General features: G+C 55.5%; 2 protein-coding genes across 4 annotated transcripts in view; one reads left to right on the forward strand and one right to left on the reverse strand.

Moving 5' to 3' along the window:
* The first annotated feature begins 663 nt into the window (after nt 1-663).
* On the forward strand, nt 664-9,692 carry HTR3A (5-hydroxytryptamine receptor 3A). Its single transcript, XM_040534059.1, has 9 exons — nt 664-828; nt 4,549-4,925; nt 5,029-5,073; nt 5,962-6,071; nt 6,774-6,943; nt 7,094-7,254; nt 7,589-7,799; nt 8,384-8,617; nt 9,196-9,692. Exons 1-9 carry the CDS (start codon nt 762-764, stop codon nt 9,492-9,494), a joined length of 1,674 nt encoding a protein of 557 aa, XP_040389993.1. The 5' UTR covers nt 664-761; the 3' UTR covers nt 9,495-9,692.
* A 3,957-nt stretch (nt 9,693-13,649) lies between these two features.
* The window catches only part of ZBTB16 (zinc finger and BTB domain containing 16), a 112,936-nt gene continuing 106,653 nt past the window's right edge, over nt 13,650-19,932 (reverse strand). For all 3 annotated transcript variants that reach the window (XM_040534122.1, XM_040534120.1, XM_040534121.1), the window contains exons 6-7: nt 18,254-18,421; nt 13,650-17,897 (exon numbers count right to left, since the gene is read on the reverse strand). In XM_040534122.1, coding sequence (XP_040390056.1) covers nt 17,668-17,897; nt 18,254-18,421 — 398 coding nt within the window. In that variant the 3' untranslated portion in view covers nt 13,650-17,667. The remainder of the gene's footprint in view (nt 17,898-18,253; nt 18,422-19,932) is intronic.

Here is a 19,932-nt window from a genome sequence, read left to right on the forward strand (position 1 = left end):
GTCTGCAAGCACTGCAAGGCTTTGAGGAAAGCCTGTCCCCAGCCTTGCCCAGCACTGAGCGTTTGTTCTTTGCTCCTCTCCTGCATTTACAGCTTCTCCCCATGCTGCTCAGTGCAGCTCCAGAGCTCTCACTTCCTTGCTGCTGGAGCCCACCCTGCACCAGAGCGGCTCTGGCTGTACCCCCCTGCAAATGCTGTTCTAAGGGGTTTGTTAGCTGGGGACTGGTCAAACCTGCACACAAAGCCGTCGAGGTGGATGCTAACTTATTGGCCCAACAAGAATCAGTTGCTACCTGCACAGTGCCTGCAGGCACCTGTGGCAGTGTGGTCATGAGGTTTTCCTTGGAAAAACCTCGCTCTGCTGTCACCCAGCACACCAGCAGGGTATGGGTAGCATTGTCCCAACCACGCTGCAATGTCAGCATCCAGACACTGCCCCTCCCAGAAATGGGAGCCCTCCCCGCAGAGCTGTGCCTGGGCAGGGGGCTGGGGGAGCCAGGGGCTCGGGCGCTGCGCATTCGCCCAGCACCAGTGTGACAGCCCATGGGGTGGGTGGCCTCCTCCTTCCTCCTCCCTGCCTGAAACTTGATGCAGCGGAGCAGGCTGATTGCAAGATTAATTACGCATTTTCAAAAACCTGACGGCTGGGGGAAAGCAAGCAAAAAGTGCTGCCTGCTTCCCTGATTAGGTTCACTTATCTGCAGAGGAGAGCGGAGAGCTCAGGCTGGGGAAGGGAGCCGGGAGACCTGAGGCACCAGAGCTATGGTGCTGGCGGCTCTCACAGCGCTTCTGTCCCTGCTGCCTCTTGCGTCAATGCTGCAGGACACAGGTAAGGACATCACGGGGAAGTCTGGCAGGGTAGGGGAGAAGGAGCTATTTTCTGGTAGCTAAAGGCATGTTGGTGTACCTTAATAAAAAACTAGCAGCTCTCTATAGCATGCAAACACTAGTTAATTAATTAATTAATTAATTAATTTTTAAAAAGAGAGATTAGTATCATTGAAAATTTGCATACCTGGGAAAAGACCAGCCATGGTTAACCTCTTGGTAAGGTCTTTGAGGCACTGCACACTTGAGCAAGTGCTGGTGGCACAGGCTGTGAGGAGAGGGAGGTAACAGCGTATTTTAACCCAGATCCAAATGTTGGGCTCGTTAGTGTGAAGCTTCAAAGAACTTTGGAAGTGTTCAGAGTGAGTCCTGAGGAACAAGTAAGAGAGAAAACAGAAACAGAACGATCTCCTGTCCATTTGCCTGCAGCTCCCAGTTTGGGACCTGTTGCCCAAGCCCCTCACATGATAAATGTATTTCTTTGATAATGTTTCATTACTTGTAATGTGGAATGGGATTTTGGGGATGACAGCACGCTGAAGTGATGCTGTGGCTGTGCTCTGTAATCTTAGCTCCACACAGTGGAAAAATAACTGCCAAAATACTAATAAGCAGATCTTACTTTCTCTTGTTTAACCTTTTTCGAGAAACAGTAAAAAAAAAATAAAATCACTGTGCTGTTTTGCACCAACACACGTGAAAGTTCTCAGCAGGTTTATAACTCGGGAAAGGCTTTGGGCAGCGAGCTCGTCTCTTCCACCAGGGACTTGTCCCTTTCTGAGTCCAGAGACTTGCCCGAGGACTGGCAGGGGAGGAACGGGAGGAAGGAGCCCTTGCAGCCGGGGAGCCGCCAAGCCGGAGGGCTGCACGCGGCCGCACAGTGCCAGCGCTCGCGTTCCCCTCCCTTCCTCAACGGCAGCTCACAGAAAGTGAAAACCCACAGCAGAGGTGGCCAGCGCCTTCCTTACGAAGTCCGGTGACAGGTGAGGCTGGACAGCTGAAGTCCTTTATTCCTCCCCAGGAACAATCCCCTGCGCCCTGGACTCGGCATGGTCACCTTGCTTTAGCACTGCACGCGGGGCCGTGCCAGAGCGGGTGCTGCGAGGCAGTTCTCACCCCCACAGCTGCACCAGGCCCTGACCTGGCCACAGGGGGTGGCATTTTTGGCCGATGTTCTTTACGCTGAAAAGTCAAAGCAAGCCCATACAGGGTGAAGACACGGGCCATGCAAGTGATTTCAGGAGCATGTGTTGATTTTGTCTTATTTCAGCTGAGAGGGGAAAAAGCTAGGACAATACGTTTGTATTTAAAAAATTAATCCTACAATTGGGTATTTTTTGAATAATAGGTCACAGTTGATGCTGGTTGCATTGCAATGTTTCAACGCTTAGCCACAGAATATTGCAAGCCAACAGATACTTGGCTGGAGGCTTTCTGACATTTTAGTTTGTCAATTTTTGAGCTATTTCATTTCACACCACTCACCAAAGACAAGAATTATCTTTAGCTTAGGAGAAAGGACAGAAAACGGTGAACATGTCCCACTTACCTGCAGTGTGGCAGGCGAAGCCACAGAGAAGCACAGATTTGGGCCAGGCAGACCCTTGAAGCCAGCACGTGTGCGAGACGGGTTCGTGGGGCAGCTGCTGGGAAGACCAGTATGCCTGGTGTGAACCCAGCCGTGTCCTCTCCCTCCAAAGTGAGTTTTCCCAGACACTGAGCTCGGCAGCACGGGTCTGAAGGCAAGTGTTGCGAGCCAGCTGCAACCAGCTGCAGTGCTTGAGGCCACTTGGCCCTAGCCACTGGTGCAATTACAGCAGTGCCTGTTTTCCTCCCATCGCCCTAATTGCTGTGTCTCGCCCCCCCCTCCCTATCTCCTCCCTTGGCTAGCACGTGGCTGGATGAGGGTTGTGAGCCCCACCAGCTCTGAGGCATTATAGATCCCATGCAAAGTTGGAGGGGTCAAGGCTAATGTTTTTTTTTCAGTCGCAAAGAAAGATTGAAGTTTCCTTCCAGGCAGCTTTTCCCCAAGTTCCTGCAGATCTATTCCAATTAGTGCCTTTTGTGACGTGCAGAGCAGGCTCGGGTGCTCCAGATCAAAGCTGCAAGTGCGGTTCTGCCACCTGGCCCGCCTGCAGCCTCAGCAGCAGCCTTGCAGCGAGGACTGGGGTGCTGACAGCAATTTGCAATGCAATTAGTGCTCCCAGCATCAGCAGAGGGGTTGTTTCTGCAGGAAACAAATGTCGAGATAACAATAAGACCACTTATTTAAAAGTGTTGCTCCTCATGCTAAAGCAAGTTCTGTCCTAGCTGAAGATACCAAAGTGACCGCGCGGAGCTGCAGCCGTAATGCCCACGCCCTGCAGAGTGGTGCTGGGCCAGCACTGCATGCACACGTGCACACACCAGTCCTGCTCGTCCTTCTCCAGCTTCAGCTCATACAGACCACACAGCAATAAACACAGCCTGCTGCCCACCGGCAGGCTCCTCCTGTAGCTGCTGCTAAAGGACTGATTTCGGTGTTATTTATATCACATGTCCCACCAGAAAGGGGAGCGTCTCCCTCGTGCAAGTCACCACAAACCCCACAGTGCTGCCCTGGCCTCGCGCTGCAGGCTTTGGCCTCTGAGCGGAGCAGGGCCAGCAGGGCAGGAGGAGAGCTATGGGGCAGGGGTGCCAGGTCCTTCCCGGGACGGCACGCGGTGCTCAGCCACAAAGGTGCAGAGGCACGGCTATCCCAGCTGGCGGCGGGGCCCTCGCTCATTGCTGATCACATATGCCCTGCTAACTGGGCTGAAAGGAAAGTCTCGGCCTGCACCTCCTCCTTTTGTGGGCGACGAGCAGATGGGTGGGTAGCAGGGAGCATCCAGCTGCCACGTGCGCTGCGAGAGGATGAAATCTGAATGCGGAGAGGGATGCGCTGTCAGATACCCGGGCTCCTCAGCCTTCACACAGCGCCATTGAGAGCCACAAATGATGGAGGAGTGGTACAGACCTTCCCAGCATTGCGTGCATGCATTGGAGCAGCAAAGATGGGATAAGGAACAGATATTTGACCAATAGCCAAAAAACCCAGCTGTCCTGCCGTCGCTTTCCAAGAGAGGCTCTGGCTACGGCAACGTTGGCCAGCAGCGCTTGGAAGCATTTGCTCCATACAAAGCACTTGGGGGCCTGGATCCAAAGCCTGGTGGCACAGCCCCCAGGATTAACATGGGTAACTTCTTTTTCTCATGCAGACAGATTTTAGTCTTTTTCATTACCTAGTACATGAATTTAGCATTTTGATTCATCTTTAACCTCAGCCTTCACCTTCATAGTAAAGAAGCAATGCTTCTCAAAATAGTAAGAGTTGGAAAACTTATCTCAGGGCACTGACTCCCTTGCAGCTTCCCACAGTGGCTGTCTATTTGTCCTGACATCGCTCCTGGAGAAGAGGCAGATGGCAGCCTTCAGGTGGTACCCGGCTACCCAAAACCCAAGAATTGTCCAGGGGAAAGTCACAGAGTGATCCATGTAGTTCGCAGAAGACCTGAATAAAACAGTAGACGAGGTTTCAAGAATGCTGTCATTCTTGTTTCCCAGCAAGATGCTCTTAACTTTGGCTGGAAAATACAATCCTAAATAGTAATCCAGGTACATCATTCAAAAGCATCTTGCATTTTGAGGCACCCCCCATGGAGATTTTAGGGCACTGCCTGGATGTGAGCAGCCCCTGGCACAGTGCGGAGGGGATGGCAGGGCCCCGCGTCCTGCACCCAGCCTGCCCTCGCGTCCTTGCCTGCAGTAAGGGGAGGCAGCGTGGCCCCAGGTCCTCCCCAGGGCTGGCCACAGGCACTGCTTCCCTGGAGCTTCCTTTGCCCATCCCTGGGGATTTGGGGCGGCAGGTCAGGGAGCCAGGACAATTCTGCGACAGCACCTTTCCCTGCCCTGGCAGGTACCCCGAGGGCAAGCTGGGTGCCAGACCCCGACGCGCCGGCCCTGCTCCGCCTGTCCGACTCGCTGCTGGCTCACTACAGGAAGGGCACCCGGCCCGTGCGGGACTGGCGCACCACCACCACCGTGGCCATCGATGTCATGGTGTACGCCATCCTCAGCGTGGTGAGTCCTCTGCTCCCACTGCTCTGCCGCCGGGCCAGCTGGGGGGGGGGGTGGGTGGGGTGGGGTCACCCTGTGACAACCGTGTGTCCTCTTATTCCTACAGGATGAGAAAAACCAGGTGCTGACCACCTACATCTGGTACAGACAGGTGAGCCGTGAGCCGAGGAGACCTTTGCCAACTCCCCCTCCCTTGGGGCCCTGTCTGCCACTCCCGAGGCTGGAGCACCCGTGGTGACTGGGCTATCTGCCTCCCAGCAGGACCCGATTGTCCTGGAGGAGCTCATGTGGGAAGGCAGGCTGTTGGCACCCAGCCCTGATGTTTGCCTACCTTAGCATCCCAGTTTCTAGCCCTGGAGAAAAGTCCTGGTGTGGTGGCTCCTTTGAAAACTGGAGCCAACTCCCTTGGATGCAGGAATGCAAGAAAGGCGTGGAGCACTGAACTCAGCACAAAAGAAAATCTCCGTTGCATTCACACAGTTTGCCCCTTCCTTCCCCTCTTTTCCCTAATGCAGCTTCCTTGTCTGCTCAGCTGCTCGCTCACCTCTGGTTTCAGTTCCCTGTGAGTGCTCAGTCATCAGTCAATGAATTCACCCTCAAATGAAGCCTGCAAACCACAAAATACCTGGACACAGGCAGAACCAGATAGTTTCAGGAAGGGTCAGGACAGGCATTTCTGTGCTCACGGGAGATGCTGTTGGGGACAGTGCTGTCTCACTGTGACAGCCAGCACCCTTGGAAGGTAAAGGCATCTCCATGTGCGTGTGCCTGAGTGATCGCACCCCAGCTTAGCACAGAGAGGTTATCTCCTGTGATAACAAGACCTCTGCAGGGCAGGAATCAAGAGCCTAAAGACACAGCTTTTATGCTTCTTGCTTCTCACTGCTGGGTGGCTGTGATAGCTGAGGAAATGGGCTTTCCTGCCTCTCAGACACGGGATTTAGTACATTTCCATGGCATGCTGCTAGCGTCAGGTTTGGATTTTGGTGGGACTAGGACTGACCTCACCTCCAAGTTCCCTTCTGCTTTGTCCCTGCAGCACTGGACAGATGAGTTCCTCCAGTGGGACCCGGCGTGCTTTGACAACATCACACAGATATCGCTCCCTGCGGAGAGCATCTGGGTGCCTGACATCCTCATCAACGAGTTGTGAGTGCAGTGCAGCTCTCCGAACCCCATCGCAGGGGACCCCAAAAGAGAGCAGGGTGGTTTAGCCACCCTCTCGCACCGTGAGCACGCGTGCTGTGCCTCGCTCTGTATTCCCCACACGGAACTGGCAGTGCCCCCATATCCGGTGAGCTGCAGATGGGGAAACGGCTTGGCAGTTGGGACATTTCCAATGCTGGCTAACCACAAACATTTGTAATTACCCACACTGTGCGGGGGGGTGGAATCCAGATATTTGGAGAAAGGCTTTGTTAAGAAGGCACAATGCAAGGGCAGCTGCAGAGCTGCCAGCCCTTCCTGCAAAGCCAGCCATTGTCCTTCCCCGCCCCCACTTCTGCTGGGATTTAAGTTGTTCCCACCAGCTCGTGCTGCAGAGACCTCTGCGAAGCAAAGCCACAAATGGTCCTTGGGCTGCACTGGGAGAGGGCAGCAGCATGGGGAATACAGCAATGACACAGGGCAGCTGCGCTGACATGGGGGGGTGGCATGCTTGTGTCCTGGCCCTCCCCCCCCCAGCCTCCCCTTATTCCCAAAAAAGCAGGTTGGCAGAGCAGCAAGGTAAGGTCCCAGTTCTCACGCTGGGCAGTCCCCATCCCAAACGCAGCTGGCCAGGAGGAGCCCACTCCGCTCACGGTGCTCCCCGAAGCGCTCCCTACCCTTGCTCTCTGTCCCTGTGCCCTCCAGCGTGGACGTTGGGAAGTCCCCTGATGTCCCCTACGTCTACGTCCGCCACCACGGAGAGGTGCAGAACCTCAAGCCCATCCAGGTGGTGACTGCCTGCAGCCTGGATATCTACAATTTCCCCTTCGACGTCCAGAACTGCTCGCTCACCTTCACCAGCTGGCTGCACAACAGTGAGTGCCGGCCCCGGGGGGCTCGGGGCGGGCCGGCTCCGTGCAGGGGACGCGTCCCCCTCTAGGTGGCCCCAGCGGCTCGGGAATGCGCCGCGGCCGGGCACGGGCACGGGCACGGGCACCCGGCAGCTCCGTCCCCACCTCTTCCAGTCCGCGACATCAACCTCTCGCTCTGGCGGACCCCGGAGCTGGTGAAATTCGACAGGAGCATCTTCATGAACCAGGGCGAGTGGGAGCTGCTCTACGTGCTCAGCCACTTCCAGGAGTTCAGCGTCAAGAGCAGCGACAGCTACGCCGAGATGAAGTTCTACGTAAGGGCCCTTGCCTCCCCGCGGGACCGGGAGCCCCATGCCACCCTGTGCCCTGCTTTGGCCTCTGATCTTCTCGAGGATGAGGCCAAAGCAGGGCAGGGCTTTGCCCCCCCAGTCCCCTTACTTCATAACCGAGCCGCTCCCCTGCTTCTGTGCTGTTGCATCCCCTGCCACTGGCACCTCTCCTGGTGCTGAGGGCCCTTCCGAGGGTCCTGTCAGTGCAGCCCACCATCCTCACCTGCTTTAGAGGAGACCCACACCAGCTCAAGCTCTCCTTTCAAGCAGGACTCTTGCCTTCACCAAATCTTTCCTGTCTTTCCTTCTGTCCTGGCAGGTAGTTATCAGGAGGCGTCCCCTCTTCTATACTGTCAGCCTGCTGCTCCCCAGTATCTTCCTGATGGTGATGGACATTGTGGGCTTCTACCTACCTCCCAACAGTGGCGAGAGGGTCTCTTTCAAGATCACACTGCTACTGGGCTACTCAGTTTTCCTAATCATTGTATCTGACACGCTTCCGGCTACGGCTGTTGGCACCCCACTGATAGGTACAGCAGTGATACCAGTCCCAGCTGGCAACAGGGCAAGAGCTCTTCACACGGCTTACGTGGTGGGAGCCTAGCACTCACCTCCCTCACTGCCACTGAGCCAGGACAGTGCCCAACAACCATGGGCTAAAGCCCATCCCTCTGGGACCAGGATGCTAAGGAATGAGGGGGGAGGTGGTTCAGCTCCAGCACAGAAACATTACCAGAACTAGGGGAGCAAGAAGGGGGAGGTACAAAACTGGGGGCTGTAAGAGGAGCTCAGGACTTGGGGTGTCGAGATGACAGTCACACATGGCTGAGAGCTGCACTGGAGCTCTAGGTCTGGCCCAGGGGCATGTGAGGGCCCCATTGGAGCAGCACAGGGAACAGAAAAGGCATCCTGCTGACTAGATGGGGTGGTCAACAAAGCAACTGCAACAGCAGTCACGGGCCGGGAGCAGCAGGAACTGCAGCTCTGTGCAGAGACCACAGGGCTGCGAGAGAGGCGGGCAGGGGGAATTCCCTCAGGACCTACCTGCTCTGTGCATCAATCTAAAAACTGTGCCGGCCATTGCAGGCCACTCACCTTGCTGGCATCTCCACAGGCATCTATTTTGTGGTGTGCATGGCACTGCTTGTCATCAGCCTCACGGAGACCATCCTCATTGTGCGCCTGATACACAATCAAGACCTGCAGCCCCACGTTCCCAACTGGGTGAAGCACTTGCTGCTGGAACGTGCTGCTGTCCTGCTCTGCATCAGGGACAGGAAGAAATTCAGCCAAAGCAGGGCACAGAGCTCAGACATCTCCAGGCATGTGGAGAACAACGACAGCACAGGTAAGGGCTGGAGAGAGAGCTCCTGCGGGAGGAGAAGGGGACCAGGCCTCACACAGCTCTAAGCCCGAATCTAGTCTAATGGCATATTATCAGAACTACCAAAATGTTCACCTTTCCAATTAGCTCTCACCTCTATTGGAGCTCTGAGCAGCAGCAGCAGACACCCCACATTCACCTCTCAGGAGCCCCCCCCAGTCTGTGTCATGCCCAGAGAAGTGACGATGCCCAGCTCAGGTGTGCCCAGCACTGCTGGCATCTTCAGCCCTGGAGCAAGACTGGCAGAAAACTGAATTTTCCAAACTGGGCCTGTTCTAGAGCATGGTCCCCTGTCCTGGCACAGTAAATAGCAGCCAAGCAGGAGCCTTCTCTCCTTCCAAGCCAAGCACAACCCTTTTACTTTCCATGCTTCTTCGCAAGCCAGTGCTCCGTGAGCAGCATTGCCAGCAGCCTGGGGAGTGGAGAGCAAGGTTGTGACTCACTGTGGCTCATGCATGGCAATACGGATGTCCAGATCACACACACAAATCCCAGCTCTGCATCTAAACAGATTTTTCTCGCTTACTCTCTTGATCCTGCAGCCAAGCTGAACCACTATGGCTGTGAGGACCCCCGGGAGCGTGAGGTGGCAGGGGGCACGAGGCCCACTCCTGCCTTTGGCACTCTGGCAGAGGGCTCTCCACTCATGTACAGCATCCTGCACGAGATCACCACCATTCGCCAGTTCCTCGAGAAGCGTGACGAGTTTCGCGACGTTGCCCGCGAGTGGCTGCAGGTGGGCTACGTGTTGGATGTCCTGCTCTTCCGGGCGTACCTGGTGGCCGTCCTGGCCTACACCATCACGCTGGGCGCTCTCTGGTCGGTGTGGCAGTACGCCTGAGCTGCCTCTCGGGGCAGGCGAGGTGGAGACCTCGGATGCCGCGGTGCTCCCCGGCTCGGACCCACCCGCGCTTTCTGACCGTGGAGGCCCGCGCTGGTGCGACCGTCCCCCCCCGGCAGCTCCGAAGCAGCAGCAGCCGAGGGCTGAGGCACGAGCGAGCACGGCTCTCACCGTCCCTGCCCCGCCGCCCCCCCGGCAGCCCCTCGAGCCCCTCGAGCCGGGGCCGGGTCGCGGCGCTGCCCCCTCCCCGCCGGCCCCGCTCCGCCGCGGCTTCAGCACCGCGGACAGCGGCGCCCGCCCCGGCGGCGGCGGCGGCTCCCGCCCGGGCTCCCCGCGGGCCCCCCCGGCCCCGCTCCGCTGGGAAGGGCCCGGGGCTCCGAGCGCGCCCTGCCCGGCGGGCGCTCACCTGGAGCCCCGGGGGCAGGCGGGCACCGGGGGGCCTCTCCTCCCTGAGCCCTTCCCCAGGCGCTTTCCTGCTGCCCCCCGGCTCCTTCCCAGCCCCCCTCCCCTCGTCTCACGCTACCTGCCGAGGGGCACAGCTTCACCGGCTCCATCCGCCCTGCACAACGCACTGGGGGCCACGCACCCGTTCCCCATTCTCCGTTACTGCTTCACGAGAGCCAGCTGCTCGCCCGGCTCTGCATGTTTCTTTCGGCCCCCACCCGAGTGTTTTGCATGCTTGACCGGCAGAGCCCCTCCACATTCCTGCCCAGCAGTACAGTAACTGGGGGAGAACTAGCGGAGCGGGGACAGTGAGCCCAAACAGCGATGCAAATGGGACCGTCTCCAGAGGAATGCAGTTCTGGAAGAGACCAACAGGGTTACCCATCCTGGTCCTCTGCTACTGCAGGCTTTACAGCGGCCATAAATAAATATATGCCCTCTGTGCACCTCTGCCAGGGCAGAAGCATAAAGCTGCCATCGAACAGGAGAGAAAAGCTCCTCCTGTATCTGAGAGCAGCAGGACTGCGATTTGAGCCAAAAATGTAAGGAGACGATCTGCCCAACACAGTACCTACACTTGCTTCAAAGGTGGGAGCGTCTGGCAGTTGTGACAACCACTGAGAGAAAAAGCAATACTGACGGCATTTTCAGGGTGGTTCCTGGCCTGACCACACTTGGCTGAGACCCCTTGCAGGTGGGGGTGTGCACTTCACACTGGTACTTACCTGCGCACCCAGTGCAGGCACCATCCTCAGGAAGGCTGGAGATGAAGGGAGGCCCCATCCTGTTTGCTCTGGTAGCTCCTCTGTGAACAGCAGGGATAGAGACTGCAGGCAGCAGGGAAGACAGAGATATCACGGTGTCCGGCTCTCCTATGCCTGCTCCCAAGCCCACCAACCATGATCCGAAGGCCTGACACCCTCCCAAGCCTTCACCTGCAGGAAAACTCCCTGCTGAGTGACAGGAGGGCTGCAGGACGGGTGGCGCGGGCTCCTGGCAGCGCTGGCCCACGCTAATGTGCTGATGGTCTGTAAGTGGCTGTCTATTGATGAGGTGTCCAGTTAAAGAGTTCGTGAGACACTAAATCAGCCCATTGATCCTACTGAGATCGATGGTGCTACAGACCTGATCAGTGCAGCGGGCAATTAACACCCTCTGGAATGAGCCGCCTTCATGTAACATCAAACGCTCCAACAGACAAATCCAATGGGCCCATTGAACCAGGCGCGCGGTGCCTCCTGCCCGCACGAGACCTGGGTTGAGGTCGGCAGGGCCACCACATCACCTTACTCAGCCCCACCGTGCCCCGCGGAGCCGTGCGGAGCCCCGCCATCCCACGGCTCACCTGTGCTGCCACAGCTCCCAGCTGGTGGCTGGATCCCAGGGGCCATCCAGGCGCAGCGCAGGAGCTCCATTTTCCAGCCATCCCAGCCCTGTGATGTGGTCCTGCGTGTGACCTAACCCCGTGCAGAGCTGCTAACCCTCACCTGCTCCACAGGTCCCCCGTGGGAAAGGAGTCTGCCAGAGCTGGAGGAAGCATCTAGGTTTTTTTCCCTTACAGATAGTGCTTTTCCCTCACGCTGCTTTGGGAAGTGCTGCATGCAGGAAAAGTTACAGGCATCTCTCTGAAATAAGTCTGGATTTTCCTCTTAAAAAAAAAAAATCAATAAATCTGAATCTAATCTACTAATAAAGGTTTAATGAGGACATAATGTTGATGGAACAGAACATTGTTGCAGCATAATCACTCCCAGCTGCTGTGTGAATGTGCAGACAAAGGCCCAGTCCTATGACAATTTCCCCGTTATAATAACTCCTTTGTATGAGGCCAAACGCTGCAGCAGAATCTTATCCCTCCCTTTTGCAAGGGACAGTGCAGACAGCAGGTCACTGGAAGCAGGTCACCTCAACCAGAGGTGCCCAAAACCTCCCTGGGACGAGCTGTGCTGGGAGGAAGCTCTCAGGGGCTGTTGCTTGAGCCCGGGCTTGGACATCACCTCTGACGCCTCCACGGGCCAAAAGCCACTCCCACGTCACCCAGGATGGCTGTGTCCTGCAGCAGCACGATGCAGAGCAAGGAGCATGGGATGGGACATGGCTGTCCTGGTGGAGTTGGAGACCCGTGTCCAGTGGGGACTTCAGGGCAGGCATGTGGCTCCCTGTCCCCAGGGCATGGTAAGAGCCCACACTCGACACCAGCGCCCAGCAGCCTGGTGCATTTCATCCATCACCTAAAAAATAAATGTTACATCAAGTGACTCCACACCATAACTTGCACACGATGAGTGTGTGACCCCATCCTGGTCCCAGTGCGTGCCTGGCTCCCCGAGGGCGGGAGGGAGACGCTCACGGCCCCTGCCCGGCTGCTGCGGCTGCATGCCGCGTGCTGTACAGTTTGCAGCAACATAAAAGGAGTGCAGACTTTGCTGTTAATGTAGTCAGTAAATAAATAAAGGAGGGCTTAAGCTTAGTGTACAGCAATCAGTTTAGAACTACAGGATAATTAACACAGCAGGGGGCCAGACTACTCTACAGTCAGGTTTAAATGAACGAGTTCACTTTCATTGAGGCAAACTCGCTCAGCTCCCTGGGGAGCTGCGCATGCAGCAGCAGCGCCCGTGCTGGCAGCAGCAAGCGGGGCCAGAGGGGTGCATCCCACACACCCCACGCACCCCGCACCAGGATGGAGCAGGGGATCGGCTTGGCTGCCACGAATCCTCCCCTTGCCACTGAGGCATCTGCAGCTTCCCCGGCAGCACCCAGGCAGCCCTGCAGGGAGCCTGTGCCCAGCTCTCCACCTGCACACCCTTTCCTGGGACAGGCAGGAGCCGGGTGTGAACGATCCCACCAAGGCACAGCCAGCCTTACTGCAGGGTGGGAAACAGCACCCCTTCTGCCTTCAGAACCCAAATCACAGAGCTGTACATGCCTCTGCTTCTCTCCTTAAACAAAAAAATAAAGGACAGCAGCAAATCACCCTGTCAAGCACCACACAGTGCACGATAAAACGGTCTCCAGGGATGCCAAAGGACTTTAAAACAGGAGGCACGTTTAATTTCTGGCACCATAAGCACCCTCTTCTATGCCAAAGCACGAAGGAACTCCTGCATAAATAAGAACCAGGCTTTTTAGGAGCTCGTGGCTCTTAATGAAAAAGAAATTCTGGAGACCCATGACTGCACACCTTGATTTTCCATGGAAAAGCATCTTCCAGGCTGCACATCCTCACAAAAACACCAGCTCCTATTTGCTGTGCTGGACCCCCAGCACTGGGATTTTCTCCCCATCACGGGGCCATTGGCATCCCTGTGTCCCTGGAGACACCCCACAAGCGGGGATGAGAGTGGGCCACAAATTCTTCCCTGCTCACAGTTGCCAGCTCCCCCCCCATCCCTGAGGTGGTGCCTGGGCCAGGAGGTGCGCAGGGACGGACCCCCCATGTGAGGGCTCCTCAGCTCCTGCCCCATCCACCCCTGCCCGCTGAGACCTGCCGGCACAATGGCATCGGTCAGCAGGAGCCTGCTGGTGAGTGGGGTTTTAAGGATGGGACCCGTGCTGCAGGAGCGCCGAGCCGGTACCCCAATACCATCAGCACAGCGCGTGCCCTGGTCTGGAGGGGGCTGCTGTCACTGCATCCTCCTGATCCTCCTCTTCCTCCTCCCAGCAGGATGGCATTTGAGCAGAGAACAGCAACAGGAGACGACAGGCCGAGACAACTGAATTAACTTTATTGTTTCTTCTAACTGCAGATTCAAGGTATACAACTGAACATTGCTATTTTCCTTATGAGACTTATAAATAAAAATACAAAAAATGTCCACTACAAAAAAATCTACTGTTAGTAGGATGTAAAAAATATTCTCTTTGCTATAGAAGGCACGAACTTCACTTAGTGACACATGGAGAGAAAAAAACCTGCAGCAGTATATTCTTTTTTTCTTCTTTTTTTTTTTTTTTTTTCCTCTGTCAGAAACACTGAAGTTTTACAAAGAAATGCATCTGAATCTACACAGAATGAAGGCAGATGCGGAGAGCTGCAACTAGGAGACACCACAACTCGGGACTTTTTTTAATTCATTTTTCAGGAAATTTTAGCTAACTGCATCTGTGGCTAGAGAACAGATAGGACTCGCAAGCAGTACTGCAAAGAAACAAACAGCGAGGAAACAGAAACAGAGTTGTACAAAAAACAGTAACCAATACTCTGAAGAAACAAAAACAAAAAATTGGGCACCTTCTAAAATGAGGCTACCAGGAGGTGCTGAGGTAGACGGAACTATAACATCAATTAATTCAAAACACTAGTTTTAATACAGAGCAATCAGACTGGCACTTGGGCTGTCACGACATAAAAGACAAGCAATGAAAGAAAGCCTTAGTTTGCTTGGTCCAGCAGGGCAGTTGGTCCTCAGTGCTATAATATACATATATATACTTATATATATATGGATAGGTGTCATGGAGCTTTACCATGGCTTCATAGCCTTAGAAAATCATGCATACGTAACACTATGTGGAACGAATACTAGGATGCACACCCAAACACTGGTACTGGGCATGGGAGAGGCGCTGTGCTGCAGCTGCTGCCTCCTGGGTGCGGGGCAGGGAGCGCTGCGCTCCCCGGCTCCCCGGGAGGAGAGCGGCTCCAGCGCAGGGGGACCCCCACGTTACCGACTTGCCTGATGACTTGTCACTGGACAGAGCTCTCCAGTGACTTGTCTCACTCTTTTTGGGAACTAACAGGAATCAAAACTCACGCTTTGCACCATGCTGAGCTCTGAAGCCAACTATGCCAACATATACGTTAAGGAAGGAAGGGGGACAACGAGAGGGGAGGGAACATTAAAGCAAAAAAGGCCACATTGAGCTCAGCTGAGTGCTCAGCAGTACCATGACACCCATGGCCGGCAGTACCAATTCACTGCAAAAAGGTACCACATACTTGTGAGAAATTGCAGCAACTGTTTATGTGAAAGAACTGTTTTTTTTTTTTAGTTTTTTTTTTTTTTTTAGGCACAAAGATTAAACAAGCCATTCTCCAAAATTACATCCTGGATTGTACTAAATCAGCATCTGCCCTGCTTCTCCTCCTCATCGTGGAGCAGCAAAGGTGTCACCAATTGCAAGCGCCAGTGCGTGTGCGCGGAGCCGTGTGGACACGGGGCCTTCCTGCCCGGGCGCAGGAGGCGACGCTCCTGGGATGGGATCTCCACAGGGTGGGATGTGCCTGCCCAGCTCGCCACACGGCACCACGGGTGGTCAGTGACACCCCTGGCAGGGGTTGGAAGCAGCACTGCTTGGGTGCTCCCTCACAGCCCATCCGGCCGTCCACGAGCACGGGGATGCTGCAGCGCGGGTGCTGCCACCCCGCACCGCCCGGCTGCAGCCCCGGGCCACACAGCGCCACGGCACAGCCAGAGGCGCTCACGCCACAGAAGGTAGGGAGACATCCCAGGGACAAATGAGGATTACAAAACTATCACGGGTTGTGGGTAGCAGCTGCACCCCTGCTGAGGGAGAGGGGCGCAGGAGAAGCGGGGTCAGCTGCAAAATGCCCCAAATCTCACGGCATCAGCGTCAGCTCTGAGCCCCGCGGCGCTGCTGGTGCACCCCACTTGCCCATGCGATGCCCCGCATGGCTGTGGGCCGGCGGCTTTCACATTATGAACGACGCTCAACTGCTCTAGTCACATATTCAAGTTTAACGCTTCCCTTCCCAAAGCACTAACTCGGCGCTAGGCCGTGACCTACCCCGCTCTGCTGTTGCACGATGGCATCTTCCCCAGTTTAAGGCCTTCATGTTTTCCCAACAGTGAGGGGGCAGGGGTGGGCCGGGTACAGCAGTACAGACACCCCTGCTCTCTTCCCTTTACTCCCATCTAAGAAACCTTTCCCTAACTCTTCCCCCCCTCCCCCCATTTAATACAAACGCAGCTAAATTACAAAAAAATACACAATTGCAAGTAAAGCATGAGATGAAAACTGAAATGACATCACAAAGCAAACACAAATATTGCAAACTGTGCTTCTGTCACTGCAAAATCAGAACACAACAAAAACGAACACAAGAGGTAGCTTTCTGAATCGGTGAGCCAGGCTCCATCAGGCCACTCAAAAAATACCAGTTTTGGTAACGATAATGCACACGAGGTGGCTGACACAGACCCAGCGCACGATCCCCTCCACGGCTGCGCTGGCAGCTCTGCCACCACACCAAGCACGCAGCCTGTCCGCCACACGTCACCAGCCCCTGACATGGCCTTTACCTGGCCCCGTCATTTAAAACAACGCCCCCCGCCCCCCAAATCAATAAAAGCTCATGAGGTCACAAAAAAAACGAGGTAATTTCAAGTAAAATGTGCTAAACACAGAAATAGTCAAAAAATTTTAAAAACAAACGAAAAGCAAAAAAAAAAAAAAAAGAAACAGAGCAAAGCCATCTGTTACCATCCGCTCCTCCACAGACTCCAGGAGTTGAGGGCTGGGCAAAAAAAGCATTGGCACGTTCCAAGCACCCGAAATACAAAGAAAAAGAAAGTCTCCCCGTGGGAACAAAGCTCCACGCCCCCCCACCCAGCACCGCCGCAGTGCCCGCTGCCTGGGGCTCTGATGGCGCAGTCAGCTCGCCCAGGAACCGGCAGCATCCCGGGGGTCATCCTGGCATACGGGGAAGGGAGGAGCTGCAGCTCCCCTCGGGGACAGGGACAAGCACGCAGCCGCTGGAGTCCCTGGCTTCATCTTCCCGCTGAAGGCTTCGTCTTCCCCCCGAAAAAGAAGAAAAGGAAAAACAAATGCATAGAAAGGTCTTTGGTCAGGAGGAGGGTTGTGGTCTCCTGCAGCACCCACAGCTGACGTCTATGCCCTGGACAAAGCAGGTGCGTGCCGGGCTGCAGCAGCAGCGTTTACTGGGGGGGACAAGCACTAGCACCAGCCCACGCTTGGCCCCCACCCCGTTGCCCCGGAACCTTCCTCTGGGCTCATGCCCTGCAGAGCGGCGACCGTGCAGGGCACTGCCCGCATGGGTGTTTCACTGGCTGTGTGTTGAGGCTGGTGCCCTCCCTGCGATGCAGCAGCTGGGGGTGCAGGAAAGCTGCTGAAAGTGGGGCTCAGCCCGTGGGTCACTGCCCTGCAGGTGAGGGCAGCATGCGTGCCTACCTCGGGGTGCAGAGGGCGGGGACTGCCTTGAGCAGGCAGGTCCACAGCAGCTCCTCTGAAGGGGGTTACTGGTGATGATAGAGGGGAAAAAAAAAAATTAAAGCCTTCCCAAATCACTGGTCATATGCAAAATCTGGGGGCGAGGCATGAACTGCACCATTCGTACAAAACTGTCCCGGTACCACCTCCAGCAGGGCAGGCTGGCTGCCGGCTCGCAGTAGCCATGGGCAGCAGAGGCAGGAGCGGATCTGATTCAGGGCTGAAGGGGACACGTGCCCCTCACCCTGCACCCACAAGCCCTGGTAAGGAGGCGTGGGGAAGGGGAAGGGGCCACGGGTGTGGAAGGGCAGCTCGCACACCCCTGTCTGTCCCAGCGCTGCTGTGTGCCCCCCACCACCCCCACGCACCGGCGAGCACAGCAAGCGCCGCGTGCCAGCGCCTTCCCGGCCGCAAACCCAGCAAGAGGATCCTTCTAGCAACAGCAACAAACGAAAAACGGAAACAAAAGGCCATGGACGATGCATTTTTTTTGCCCAGTCCTCTGCAACTCAGCCCCGCGTTCCCTCCATGTCCCTCAGACATAGCAGAGGTAGAGATAGGTCTTCTCTATCCTCCAGTCGGTGGGGATCTCCTCCGGCTTGTGGCCTTTCATGTGCTTCTGCATGGCGGAGAGGCTGGGGCAGTACTCCAGGCAGATCGTGCACTGGTACGGGGAAGCGCCGTTGTGGGTCCTAAGGTGTTTGATCATGGCTGAGTAATCCCGGGAGCGCTGGTGGCACAGCTTGCACTCAAAGGGCTTCTCACCTGCAGGACACGGGGAGCAGAGGGACGGTGTCAGCAGCAGCCGGGACAGGGTGGCCGCTGAGCCCCATTTGGGTAATGCGTGAGGTCTCAGGGCCTCACTCCACCGCAGTAATTAACTGCCCAGCCTGCCCGATATTGATACTCGCTCTGTGCACAGACACAGCGAATAATGAAGTAATGAACAGCAAAAGTGATCTAAATATTGATCCACTATTTACAATAGTTACACGCTGACGCATTCAATGATTCATTATCCCCAGCAGCCAGCCCGGGCTCCGCGGACACTGCAGCTGCCTCCCTGCTGCCCTGGGCTTGCTGGAGAGCCTTGCACCCCTCTGCGCTGGGGTGACACCTACCTGTGTGAACCCGGTAGTGGGTCTCCAGCTGGTGCTTCAGGCTGAACTTCTTGCCGCAGCCATTGCACTCGTAGGGCTTCTCCCCGGTGTGGATGCGCTTGTGGCCCTTCAGGGTGCTCTCGTCCCGGAAGCAGCTGCCGCAGAACTCGCACTCGTAGGGGTGGTCGCCTGCAAACACACACACGTCAGCCCCCCCGCGCCACGCCAGGCTGTGGGGAGCGGTGTGGGGCAGCCCCAAACCCCACAGGCCCCTGTGCAGATCCTCACCCATACGCCCAGAGCCCTGCCCACACCGGCCCCCCAGCCACGTCTGTTTTTAACACCCTCCAGATCGGGTGGCTGATAAATGAACTTCAGTTCAGCACCAAACTCCGAATTATTTGAATGAAAGGTGAGGGCTCCAGCTACTTATTTATTACAGCAGTGAAGGCAAGGACAATAAAGATAGATTGATCGTCCAAGACTTTGTTCATGAATATTTAAATATTACTGATTTGTCTTGTCACTGTAATTACAATTTCTCTGTGCTGCATATCCTACAACCACAGTTTATGGTAAAGAATGGCCAACTGTATTTCACTTGTCCTACTGCAGATGTGCAGAGCTGCCAAGCGTGTAATGTTCCTCGCATTTCATACATTTTCTTCAGCTGTGAAGGCTTAAGTCATCCACAATGACCTACGTTTTTTCATTATCCCCATGTCAAACTGCACTCGTGCCTGGGCATAAATTGTCCTTCTAGTTATATACTCACATGCCTGTGCTTTCACTTCCTCTTTACAATGATATTTTACTCTCTGCCTGTTCTCTCCCCAGACCCAAAGACCAAACCTGCAGCTGCTGCAGGGAGCCCCTGCATGTGCCCTAGCTGGGCACCGAGCGCCAACACGTTCCGGTGCTTTGTGCAGGGCCACAAACCAGCCCTGAGCCTGTGTGGCTGCGATGCCTCCCACCCTGCACCCCCAACACCAGTGTGCCTCTTTTCACCACGCCGCATCGTGCAGGCTGCAGGGCTGCTGCACCAGCAGCTCAGGGCTCCATAACACAAAGCTGGGGGCCGAGGAGGCATTTCACCTCCCCTTGCCCAGTTCTCACTTACTGCCTCCATTTTCTATGAGGCTCCTTGTTCCCAGAGTGAAAGGCACTGATGCAACAGCCCGGTGCCCGCCAGCCCAGGCGGCATTTCCATTTGCTCAGTTTTTAAGAGAACATGTGCAAACGGGAGCCAGGTGAATGATTCACTTGTTTAGCCCCAGCCACTGATGGGAGCAGTGAATTTTTTTTTTCCTCCTGCTGCTTCTTTATAGCACCCTGGTACTTTAAGCAAAGTGTTAAACTTGGGAGCTAGTTTGACAGGATCTTCATGAATTTAATTATCAACGTGATCGCATGGCAAATGAGTTTAAATATGGCATCTCCAGAGCCAGACCGACTAAAGCTGTACATGCGTGGCACCCGGCTGCCACCTCGACGTGGGGATGTTAATGCAACCCAAGTCCCTGCAGCAGCTCAGGACTGGCTGCAGAACCAGGAAAAAAATAAATCCAATTTGTGGCATGTTGATTAACTTTGCAGAGTCTTTAATGAGCCTGACATTAAATGAAGGACAAAGGGGACTAATTAGAGCCCCTCTGGCTAGCCTGTGGCACCTGTGATCCCATTTCCACATCACTACCTGG

This window comes from Cygnus olor, chromosome 22 (assembly GCF_009769625.2).
Source record: "Cygnus olor isolate bCygOlo1 chromosome 22, bCygOlo1.pri.v2, whole genome shotgun sequence".
Taxonomy (NCBI): Eukaryota; Metazoa; Chordata; class Aves; order Anseriformes; family Anatidae; genus Cygnus; species Cygnus olor.

Bases quoted from the DNA above. Each gene is read 5' to 3' on its own strand.
- HTR3A (XM_040534059.1), top strand. From the start codon at position 762: ATGGTGCTGGCGGCTCTCACAGCGCTTCTGTCCCTGCTGCCTCTTGCG. The intron at 4,926-5,028 runs GTGAGTCCTCTG...TTATTCCTACAG, and splicing joins TGTACGCCATCCTCAGCGTG to GATGAGAAAAACCAGGTGCT. The intron at 7,800-8,383 runs GTACAGCAGTGA...GCATCTCCACAG, and splicing joins TGTTGGCACCCCACTGATAG to GCATCTATTTTGTGGTGTGC.